Raw genomic sequence first — 12521 nt, forward strand, 5'->3', positions numbered from 1 at the left:
TTGAACTTTAAAACTTAGAATTCAAACAATATTAAATGTTCATTAAATGATGTAATTTTATTAAATTTGTGGATCTAAAATTAATTTTAAATTAATTTAGATTTAAATATAAACTTTACTTATATATACTTTAGATTTCAAAAATTGTATCTATTTTGTTAGATATGGGCTGAAAATCAGGTTCTTGGTCCACAAATAGTCAAAACTCGAAAGGACTTTAGAAACAGATTCAAAGCTCAACGGATTATGGGCCTACACCCCATAGGGGCCTACGGGCTGTTCGTGAGGCATACGGATGGACGAACGGCCTGAAGGCCAATCTGTTTGGCCAACAGCCGAGCAGGACGGCGCCAAGGGGCATGTTCCACAAAGAGTCCCCACCAAGGTGGTTGCGGGGGGCAGAGTGGCTGGCTGCCGCCCGCATAAGGCGGATAGCGGGCCTGAGTCAACTTACATAGGGAGGGAAAAATGCTGCATCGGATTTAGAAAAAGAGAGAATTTTCTTTTAATTATTCAGTTAGAAGTTAAGCCCCCGCAATATTCTTACCTTTGAATTCCTGGCGCGTTATTTTAAGCAAAATATCGTTGTTACGCCCCGCTTTGAACTCCGACCCTTAGGCAACGGCATCCCCTCCCTCTCTCTCAATCTCAAAGCCACACCCCCACAAACAAAACTCAAAATCCAAACTCTATTTTCCTCTTTTGATTCCGAAAGTTTGAATTCATTTCCAATTCCACCACCTTTGGAGCTTAATTCCATGCACATAGTAAAGATTTTCGCAAACAAGCAGGTACGTACCTTTCTCACTGTTCTCTTTCTTTAACGAGGAGTTCAGTTTTATCCACCTGGGTACGTTTTATTTATACCAACACAAGATGTTTACCCTCTTTGCCTTCTTCATTTTCGTTTATTTGTATTTTTTTTTTTTTTTCAGTTCCTTCTTGGTAATTTTTTCTTTTGTCATTGCTTAATTTATGATATTGCATGATTGGGTTCTTTGGTTATTCCATTATTTTGTACACTTCGATCATTAGTTTTATGGATATTCTTTCACATTTGAACTTTCAAGTTCAATTGTGGAAATAAGTCCTGTGTTATGGTTTGATTGTGAGGGTGGGGACCGTGGGGTGGTCGTGAATGTTGCTGATAGTGTAGCTGGAATGGAGTAAATATGGGGGAACATGTGTTGGAATATTTGTTTGATATTCTTTCAATTTGTTGAACCCGTAATAATATTCATTAAATGCTGAAAAAGGAGCTGAAATTTTTGCCGTTCTTGGTGCCAGATGTAGAATTAGGCCTTGGAAGCTATAGGAGCAGGTAAGCCAATTGATCGAGTTTGTACACCTATCGACAAGATGATTGTCTGAGCATTAAGTTTTGAAACTCTTAAGGAAATTGTAGAGGCATGAAGGAATAAGGCATAAAAGGACACAGAATGTTCATATGAAGCTATAAATAAAGTTGAACTTGTATTGAGACAATGACTAGGGAGGCCCCTAGTACCTCAGGTCAACAGTCCTACAAAGAAGCAGGGTATGTTCTGCCAAGTGACAGGACCACCACGGAGAGAAAGGAAAATAATATCTGTGTACAGACAGGTGAGGAATTTTCCACTAAGTTTTTGCGGGATCGCACTGCTCTGAGAAGATTGCCACTGATATCTGAAGTGGAACAGCACCAGCCAAAGAGAGTAGGTTTTAATCTCAATAAGAACCATCAGCTGGCTTATGAGGATCTCGGTGCCACTGTTGGGCTGCAAAGAATTGATTCTGAATGTAGTTCAGAATTCTTTGAGTTTGTCACAGGAACTGAATATGGGGCTGAAGCAGAGAACAAGACTTATACCGATAAGATAAACAGATATCACTGGGAATATGGTGCCATTGGGCAAGTGCCTGGTAACTTTCCTGACAAGAGTAAGCCTGATCAAGTAACTCCAGCAATAATTGCTCCGCCCCTCCGTGTAGTGGGGTCCAATCATTCATACCATCCTCATGGACCTGAAATCTCAGAAGCTTCTTTCTCTGGCAAGATGAAAATTCTCTGCAGCTTTGGGGGTAGAATCTTACCAAGGCCAAGCGATGGCAAGCTTAGATATGTGGGTGGAGAGACACGAATTATATCCATCAGAAAGAATGTCACTTGGGTGGATCTTATGAAGAAGACTTCTGCAATTTGTAACCAACTGCATACTATCAAATACCAGCTTCCTGGTGAGGATCTTGATGCACTTATATCTGTTTGTTCAGATGAGGATCTTCATCATATGATAGAGGAATATCAAGAGCTGGAAAGAATTGAGGGTTCTCACAGACTGCGGATATTTCTTGTATCTTTAAATGAACCCGAGAGCCCGAGTTCTAAGGAAGGAAAGGCTACCCAGACAAGTGATGCTGATTATCAGTATATTGTAGCTATTAATGGCACGGTGGACCCAAGTTCCAGGAAGAGCTCTAGTGGTCAGAGTTTGCCAAGCCAGAACAGCCAATTTGGAAATACCACAGATTATAGTCCAACTTTGCATCGAGACTCTCCTACATCACCATATAATTTAGAGATTAGGGATTGTAGTCCAAGTTCCTCAAATTTGGCAGGAATGTTTCCCAAGCCTGCTTCTCAGTATCTAACTGCACTTCAGATACCAAGCAAGTCATTCAACCAGTCCCCTCCTATATCTCCGGGTCAGCGTCGAGATCCTAATAATTCTAATTTGCAGATTTATGTGGATCGACCATGTGCAGATGGCAATCAAATCATCAATCTATTTGTTAAGGAAAAGCTACCTTGTGACAATCCATATTATATTGAAAATTTGTATTATCCTGATTCCTTGGCTTATTACAATAATCTTTCTCATCGGCCTACATTGATGAATTACCAACAGCCTAATGAATATTTGGTACAAACTGGCCATGACAACAAATCCCACAACAGACACTTTCATGACCGAAGCCCCAGAAAAGACTCAGAATATTCTCCATCATATGATCAAAGTGAAATGAATTATGAGAAACGAACGCTTGGGGAAATTGAATTCCATTCAGACAAGTTTCCCCCCTTCCCTGATGCTCCAATGGGCTTGTGGCCAGGGTTCAATGATACAGATGTTTCTCATAGCAAAATCATGCAAGTATTCTCGGACTCTCAGTTGCAGGAACATGGTGAGAGGTCCAATTGCTACCTCTCACTGTCCCCTTTGAGTGCTGTGAGAGAAAAATCATTTTCACTAGAAATCCCAAATTCCCCATTACAATGTGAAGAGAGAATTGATGAGAAGCCCCAAATAGCTGAATATGAGAATCAGCCTACTTCTGAGACACCTGAAGATTGCAAGAAGATTTCTGAACTGGATCAAGACCAGAAAGATTCTGAGGGAAATGTTGAAGTTACATCATGTGATAATGCCACAGAGTTTAAGAAGTTCCCAGACCTGAATTATCTCCCTAGTGTTTGTCTATCCTTGAAAGAGCTACAAAACCTCAGAGGAAGGATTCATGTTTCACCAGTCATTTCTTCAAAATGTTCTTCAGAGAGCAGGAGGGAGCACTCCCTTGATTTCCAAGCAGATGAAACTGTTCCTGAGTTTTCAATTAAAAGCCAAACTTCTAACAAGGATAAGCAGTGTGCGACAACTGAGACATTAAGTATTCAAGCAGCATCTGATGGGTACCCTGGAATATTACATGTTGCATCATGGGGATTGGATGACCAAGAATCCATGGACCAAAGATATGTAAGTATATTTCCCTTTCCCAGAATTAAGCTTGTACAGAATAATAATCTCATCTATGCCTTATTTCAGAAGTCAACCACAAGCACTGTTTTCTGTAGAGAGGCTCCTCTCTATAATTCGGATCCCCTAGATTATTCAGACCACATGGTTGACATCGTTGGACATGGCAGACCTTCTTATGATGAAGCCAAGTTTGGAGATGTTATCGGTGTCCAATCACAGCCATCATATTGTCGTCCTGACAACAAGAAGCTAGAATCAGTTATCATTATTGAAGATATAACTGATTCTACACGTCCTGGCACTCCCTTGTCCTCTAAAGTTTTCTCATGTACAGAGAATGAAGCCAATGATGATTTTCTATCTCCTAGGCAAACAGAAGCAGAGAATACCAGCTTAAATTCTGAATGTGAGGTAAACAGTTTCCGTATGGAACTAGAGTTCATGTTTTATGATAGTGATTTTAGTTGTTAATTTGAGCTCATATCCTATATAGGGTGTGAAAGGTAATCACAGAGATATTGATGACTCCATCACTGATGCTACAATAGCTGAAATGGAAGCAGGCATCTATGGTTTGCAGGTTCAGAATGTCTATCTTCTGATTTTATGCATGATTCAACAGCAGTCCCCTTTCCTATCAGATTTCTTTGTTTTCATGCCTAGAAAATCAAACAAAAATTTCCAGTGATTCTTTCATGTAAATGATGTGCACTGTGGCAATAAACTATCATACTTTAAAATTTTCTATTTTTTTGAAGGAGTTTTATTCTCACCAATAGCTTCAATATCTGTAAAATTTACATTTTCCTCCGGATTAGAAATGATCCTAGGAAACAAAGGATTTGAATAAAAATTGTATTGGCAAGTAATCGAGTTATAGAATGAAACTGCATTTATGGGCATGAGAGTTTCCCAACAGATCCTTCTTCGACCAAATTTCCTATTTTTGTCATGGATTTTTAAGCAAGTATGTAAGGTTAAGTGAATAATGCAGACTTTCTAGATTTAGAACTGAACGCATGATGTCTTGTTCCTAGTGACTGGTGTTACATTTCCAAGAAGATCGAAGCAACTGCTTTAAAGTTTATATCTGTAAGAAAAATAATGGTATCTAAATATTTTCGCTTTTCAAGTTCTTAAGAGAATGATGCATTATGGCATCCAAGTACCAAATGCAGTTCTTAACTAGAAAGGAGCTTGGTTTTATCTAATTGACTTCTTTGTCATTTTCTGTTATTTGCCTCTTCCTTCAATGTGTATTTTTCTTGGTTATTCATTTAACTACGCGTCTTCAAGTTACTGCCTTCCGAATGCTTCAACATGGTTACATATTACAGAACTACTTATTTCATTTCCTTTTTGTTTCTTTCTTAACTGTTGCAAGGCTTTCAGTTCGTCGCGGTAAGCAAATTCAGATTTGCCTAAACCAACTTGTAATCTGAAATTATAACCCTGTGATTGACTCCCTTATCCTATTTCTATCTTGCTTCTTCTTTTTTCTTGCTATTTTTGTCCTTTGTTTTTTGGAAAAAAAATGGTAAAATCTTGAGTATATTTTGTTCCTGGAATCTAGAGTCTGTGTTTAACTGAATGCTTCGTATGCTGATCTGCAGATTATATCAAATGCTGATCTTGAAGAACTGAAAGAGTTAGGATCTGGTACGTTTGGAACTGTATATCATGGAAAGTGGAGGGGAACAGATGTTGCTATTAAGAGAATAAGAAAGAGTTGCTTTCAAGGCAATTCATCAGAGCAAGAGCGACTGGTGGGTCCTAAAATCATCAGTATTTGAACATCTGAAATTCTGCTTTATCACAATTTTTGCTCATGGCTATATTCGTACAGTTCCCATAATATACAGAATTTTTAAACCTTAGAAAAGAGAAGTTCTAAAATTATTAACTTCTCAATGACTTGAATGGCATTACTTGGTTTCATTATGTACATATATATATATATATATATATATATATATTTTAGTACTGGGTCAAAATTTCTTCTCTACCTGTTTGTACAGATAAAAGACTTCTGGAGAGAGGCACGGATATTGTCAACTCTTCACCATCCAAATGTGGTTGCATTCTATGGGGTTGTTCCTGATGGGCCTGAGGGAACATTGGCAACTGTAACTGAATTTATGGCCAATGGATCATTGAGAAATGTACTATTGAGGAAGGATCGGTGAGTCGGTACATATTTCCTTTCTCTTTAACCCCATATATAGATTTATGCAACCCTTAGAATTCTTCCTGCAGGGTGCTTGATCGCCAAAAAAGGCTAATAATTGCAATGGATGCTGCTTTTGGCATGGAATACTTGCATTTGAAAAATATTGTTCATTTTGATTTGAAATGTGACAATTTGTTAGTCAATTTGAGGGATCCTGAACGACCCATTTGCAAGGTAATTAATAGCAGAACAAAATTTTGATTGACACAGTTGTCTTCAGTATCACTCTTTATTGTGGATCCATTTATAATCATACGAGTATTTCTATATTTTTTCAGGTCTTCAGTGATTATTGTTTCTTAAACAATTTTTATCTTTGAGTAGTTAGATTTCAACTCACTTGGGATTGTAACTGCCTTTCAGGTTGGAGATTTTGGCTTGTCAAGAATTAAACGCAACACACTTGTCTCTGGGGGTGTTAGAGGAACCCTTCCATGGATGGCACCAGAATTATTAAGTGGTAGCAGCAGCCGGGTCTCTGAGAAGGTTCTAGACTTGGGATAGAACCTATTACCTTACACCACAGAGTTTTAAGTAAATTGAATAACAACCAATTATGCCTCAAAGAATGCAATAGCAAGATCATGTGTTTTTCTTTTCTTTTCAATAGGTTGATGTTTTCTCATTTGGTATTGTGATGTGGGAGATTCTGACCAGTGAGGAGCCATATGCTAACATGCATTGTGGTGCTATCATAGGTAAATTCTGACCCATTGATTAATGTATATTTTTTCTTCATCAGAGTTTAGTTCCCTATCATATATTAATAGAGCACTTTTCAACTTAAGATGATTTTGAAATGGCATGCTTTGGTATTCAATTTGAAAGAGTCACTTCAATTTTTTCTCCTTGACAGTTGCGAATTTGGTTCACAACTCCACATCTGGTGTTCTTTTTTGAACTTATGATTATAAGTTGTCCTTGGAGACCATCCTTAGGAGAAACATTGCCATTTGAATCCAATGATATATGGTGATTATGGTGACTTTTAGTGGCCCATTATGGGGATCCCATCTATAAATTGGGGGTAGAAACATGTCTTTTTGGCATGTAATACTAAAGCTTCTCTCAGGAAATTATGGTGCTACCAACCTCTTTTTGAATCCATTATGACATTATAATCCAAGTACATTCATGTCGCACGGATGACTCTTACCCATTAACATCTTGTTTGATGAAAGGTTCAATTTCTTTCTATGGACCACCTTCTATTGCAATAATAAGTTCATATGTTTAATTTGTTACAGTAGTCACTATAATGTTGACGCTAAGACAGTATCATCTCCCCCCCTCCACCCCTCCCAGCTAGAGGCCCTACTTTGGCAGAGACATTACCTTTATTTGCTTGAATATCTGCATTTCTTCCTATATGAATCCCTGGATTGTCTCTTGTTCATTGCCAAATGTTAGTTAAATCCCAAGACTTTTTGGCATGATGATCTTGAGCAGCATTTCAGAATTTTGGTTCAACATTGCTTTTTGTCACTTGAACTAAAATAAAATTTGAAAATTTTGATGTGGTCCTAGAAATCATGACCATCCAATATGAAAACGGATGGAGGCATTTTTAACATTTTCAGATAACCAATGTGTTCACCTGGTCCCCAAGTAGAAGGCATACAAATCTCTGTCAGCTGTGGAAAACTAGCTTATATATCTAAGAATGTGATTTTTATGGTAAATCGCTTGTCATTTTCTTTTATCCTATTTCTTGAAGATTGCCTATTTCATTGAGTGAGTCTCTGCTACGATTCTGATTACCATAGTCTTGTTGTGAACTTTGCTGAAGGAGGAATTGTAAATAACACACTCAGACCTCCAATTCCAAAACGTTGTGATCCTGAATGGAAGAAGTTAATGGAAGAGTGCTGGTCCCCTGATCCTACAGCCAGGCCATCATTCACAGAGGTAACAAATAGGCTACGTGATATGTCAACTGCACTCCTGAAAAAGCGACGTGCTAGTCCTGCCAATAGATGAACCAAAAATCCTCATGTAAGTCACACTTGTACATAACCCAAAATGATCAATTAAAAAGAACATTAGCAAATTTTGTTTTTCATTTTATTATATTGTGCGGAGTCTTTAAACTGTAAAATAGCTTTTATACGAGCGGAGCCATTAATGTAGACATTTATACGAATAAGATCCATATGTAGTTTGTACTTTTTTCTATTTCTTTGATGTATTAAGTTAAAAAGACCTGAAATGATTTGTACATGGTAAATTAATAATGTTGTTCGAAAAGTCAGTTCTTTGTAAAACTTCTTTAGTTTCTCACAGGAAGTGATGGGGCTCCGTGGCTTCTCTATGGAGTTCATAATATAGAGCTGCATTTAAGTGTGGAGATTATTGCATTGAACACAAGTTGTTATAGATGGTTCAGACTCTTATAATTTTCCACTTAACACCCCTATAGGCTATACCTCTTCTTGGTAGATGTTGTGTTGAGATATAAATTAAATAGGATAATGGTACACCTACAACTCTTTTACATATATTTTACAAATCATTTTAAATCAACCAATGTAATTGTGCTACTTCATTAAAAAAAACAATTTCAATTTTACATAACTACCCTTTATTTTAAGTAGAGTTATAAAATAGTTGTAGACTAATTGTAAGTTTATTATTTTCCTTTGTATTACATTCTTAACACACCATCTCACGTGTGGGTCAGACTCTCTCTTAATGGGTAAGCTCAACACATAAAATATTTGATTAAATGAGATAGAATGTATAGTCAAAGTTCAAATTCAAGATGTCTGTTATGATACCATAAGATTAAACTGATGGTATTAGGTAGATTTTATTATTTAGTTTATATCTTAAAGTTCTCTCTCACGTGTGGGGTAGACTCTCACTTAATAGATGGGCTCAATCCGTAGAATATTTAATAAAATGGGATGAAGTGTAATGTCCGATCTGACATCATGCAAAATCATCACTTGTTCTAAAGTTTAAACTGATAGAAAATCGTAGATTTAATCATTTATATTTATCTTAACATATACCGATTCTAGAAACTCAATTCTACTCCCGACTCTTCTCTTAACCTTGTAGTAGTAAACATGAATTCTGATTTTCGTTTCTTTCAGCCGAGAGTTCTAGAATGAAGTGCAAATATTCCTTCCCTTAACAGAGATAGGGGTGCTGCAATTATCCTGCCCTTAAATACATATTTAAAATCTTAGGAGCTAACCCACAACCCTAGAGTCTTGCTTTTGCTACTCCATAAGTTGTAAATGGTGAGAAAGAAGGCATAAAACAAGAGAAAAGATATTTACATTCGTAAATTGTGCAAGCGTTGCGTAATCGTTTTGAAAAAAGTGAATAAAATATGGGGAATTACGTGAAAAAAATTAATTTTTTAATAGTAAACCCTCACTCTTCTTCAAAATAATTACGTGGCGTTTATGCATTTCACGATTGTATATAGAATTACTCATTTAACTGTTAAGCATGATAGTACTCATAGATATTGTTAGTTACGAAATATAGAATCCGTCGGCCAGAAGCATGTAAATAAGGGCTATGAAATTTACTGGTCATTCTTCTAATTATCGGACTATAAAATGAGTAATCATAGATCGTTCAATCTAAAATCAAACCCCTTTGTGATTTACAAATGAGATGATTTTATATGAGCTGAATAAAATATTGTTATAATATTATTTTTTTAATATTATTATTTAGTTTGGTATTTGAAAAAGTTGAATTGTTTATTATATTTTATATGAAAATTTGAAAAAAATTATAATAATAAGATAAATTGAGATTACTTAATTTTCATTGAGCAATCAAAATGAGGAAGTAAAATGAAGCGGCATAGTAGCATTACTCAATTGTGAATGATAAAATGTAAAAGAGTTATTCTGGGCATCAGCCCATAGCCGCAGCATACCCATGCTGTGGTTTTTTTTTTTTTCACCCAATACACTTAGTGTGCAGCGGCTGTTATGCACAGTAGAGTGCTATTTATATTTTCTCAATATAAAATGAAGAATAGTATTTCTCTCTTTTATGAAAAGAAATTTTCATCCTAAATCTTGATATTTATAATGACTGCTATGTGACATGACATTTTAACTAATTGTCATTTTAAGTGGTTAGCAAATGAAGAGAAATGTTTTGGTCATCCAGCGAGTATATCTATTATCTGATACATTTTAGGTAGTTGTCGTCGTCCGTCTAATTACTTAAATGCGATGCCATTCAAAATCATCTATCATATCAGCAAATGTAATTTGGGATTGCAAGATATAAGATGAAGATCTAAATTTTCCAGTGGAATCTATATTGGAAGACCACATATATCTTTTGCATGCGTTGAGTTGAATATGCAAAGGATAGAGATCAGATTGATTGAGATGATGAAGTTACCAGCTTATGCAATTAAGATTAAAGTCATTGGTGGGAAACAAATGAAGTGCCTTACAACACCCTTTTGACTCTTGTTCTTAATTTCTTCTTCTCTTTTGAGAATGATTTTGAAAGCTTTTTCATTCTTCACAAGTCATAGCTTATTTAAATATCACAAATGTCAATTAATATGCCCCTTTTGAGATTTTACCTACGCTTCAGCTTTCTTTTCAAATATCCCTTGTGGGACGTAATGGGTAAATGACGTGATGTCTAACTTTTCCAACAGTACTGTATTCTGATCTACGACATATCATTTCTCCCCTGATCTATATATCCTAATGAGCAATGCTACATACAGTCGTGGAATGCGCAAACGCCGTGCAGTCGCTTTGAAAAAGAGTGGGGTCCACTATTAAAAAATTAATTTCTTTTCAGATGGGTCCCTTATTTATTCACTTTTTTCAAAGCGACTGCACGGCGACTGCACGCTCACGACTGCAAGTATCATTTCTCTATCCTAATATTCGACCTGGTCTCCATATCCTTAATTATTTTACTAAATACTAATAATATATAATAGCTTTTCTATTCGAGGAAGGGAAAATAATAGAGAAATTGAGCTTCAGTACTTGACAAGACTAGTTACTAGTGTTTGCCAAAAAGGGTTTTGTTATGTATCAATTACTATTCACTCACATATTTTAAATTTGACAATTTTTTTTTTAATTTTTTTATAAGATGTGGAGTGTGTTAAAATATAAAATAAATAATAAAAATCTATATTTTCCTATCAGTTTAAGCTTTTGAGATTAATGGTGATTTCATATGGTATCATAGTAGAAGTTTTGAGTTCGAATCCTGACTCTATACTCTATCATATTTAATTAAATATTCTACATGTTAGGTCATCCATTGAGGAAGAGTCTGGCCCACACTTGAGGAGGAGTGTTAAGATATAAAATAAATAATAAAAATCTACATCTTCCTCTCAACTTATATAAGTTTTTGGGATAAATGGTGATTTCATAGGATGTATACAATAAATAGTGGCTGATGAGAAGAATTTTTCTTACTAAAATCATCACTATTTTTATAGAGTAACGAGGTACTTATGGGTAGGGGTGGCAATATGTGACGCGACCCGTTAACCCAATACGAACACGACACGATAAAAGTGGGTTAGGGTTTAGCCTTAACGAGTTCGGGTCAAAACGGATTGACCCGTTAAGACATGATTGCTTAACGGGTCACTAACGGGTCAACCCGTTATGACCCGTTAAGAAAATTAAATTTATCTTTATACCCTTAGACCTAAAGGGCAAGGAGGACGCTCCACTTCCTTCTTCAAGTTCTAAATTTGTTTAAATCTGTGTTTTTAATTTTTTATTATATTTGGGATTGTAACATTAATATATTTACATTGTATGCTTTGTTTATTATATTTGAAATGTAATTTTAATAATAAATATTATTATAAATTGTGCAGATCATATTTGTTTAGATTGTAATTTTAGACTTGTAGTTAGTTTTTCATTTTTTATAGATATTATTTATATTTAAATATTTATATAAAATCAATTAAGTCAAACGGGCCGTATCGTGTCTGTTCAACCCATTAACGTAAACGGGTTGAAACGGAACGGGTCGTGTCGTGTCGTGTCGCGTCGTGTCAATTTATTTCTTATTCATTAACGGGTCATGTTGTGTCTATCCGTTATCTTACCGTATCGTATTCGGATATGAAATTTTGACACGAAATCCTTAACGGGTCGTGTTCGTGTCGACCCATTAAATGTAATTTACATACCTTGACACGACACGAACACGACCCGTTAACACGATTTGACATCTCATAAGTTATGGGGTTTCAATATTATTAATGTAATATCCTAGATTAAAAGTACTAATTTCTCTAAACTCATTAGCACTTATATATGAAAGGGAACAAAACATGCTCTAAAGACATGATCTTCATTAAGATGGAGCTTTGGAGTCAGAATTATCTTATGTTTTTGTCTTCATATTTATTTTTAACAAAAATATATATTATTTTAACAAAAATGAATGAAACACGGGTAACTTGACATGATCTTAACAGTTAAATCTTAGCGGGTAGTACATATATTAAAACTTATTGATAGTTTAGAGTTCATATTACAATTAAAACCAAATTAAGATAATTTAGG

At 35.6% G+C, this 12521-nt stretch overlaps 1 protein-coding gene across 3 annotated transcripts; it reads left to right on the plus strand.

Annotated features, from left to right (window-relative positions):
* The first annotated feature begins 408 nt into the window (after window positions 1–408).
* Window positions 409–8207, plus strand: LOC108988446. 3 transcript variants are annotated; one of them, XM_018961704.2, is made up of 10 exons: window positions 409–791; window positions 1288–3737; window positions 3807–4151; window positions 4234–4320; window positions 5354–5506; window positions 5759–5922; window positions 5997–6144; window positions 6334–6456; window positions 6581–6668; window positions 7760–8207. In XM_018961704.2, the coding sequence occupies exons 2-10, from the start codon at window positions 1485–1487 to the stop codon at window positions 7948–7950; spliced, it is 3552 nt and encodes a 1183-aa protein (XP_018817249.1). In that variant the 5' UTR covers window positions 409–791; window positions 1288–1484; the 3' UTR covers window positions 7951–8207. The 3 variants fall into 3 exon arrangements, with proteins under 3 accessions (XP_018817249.1, XP_035547646.1, XP_018817251.1); XM_035691753.1 differs by lacking the exon at window positions 7760–8207 and adding an exon at window positions 7551–7753; XM_018961706.2 differs by lacking the exons at window positions 5997–6144; window positions 7760–8207 and having other exon boundaries at window positions 6581–6657.
* The last annotated feature ends 4314 nt before the right edge of the window (window positions 8208–12521 follow it).

Source organism: Juglans regia, chromosome 7 (assembly GCF_001411555.2).
Source record: "Juglans regia cultivar Chandler chromosome 7, Walnut 2.0, whole genome shotgun sequence".
NCBI classification, from domain to species: domain Eukaryota; kingdom Viridiplantae; phylum Streptophyta; class Magnoliopsida; order Fagales; family Juglandaceae; genus Juglans; species Juglans regia.

Bases quoted from the DNA above. Each gene is read 5' to 3' on its own strand.
- LOC108988446 (XM_018961704.2), top strand. From the start codon at position 1,485: ATGACTAGGGAGGCCCCTAGTACCTCAGGTCAACAGTCCTACAAAGAA. The intron at 5,923-5,996 runs GTGAGTCGGTAC...TTCTTCCTGCAG, and splicing joins GTACTATTGAGGAAGGATCG to GGTGCTTGATCGCCAAAAAA. The intron at 6,457-6,580 runs GTTCTAGACTTG...TCTTTTCAATAG, and splicing joins GCAGCCGGGTCTCTGAGAAG to GTTGATGTTTTCTCATTTGG.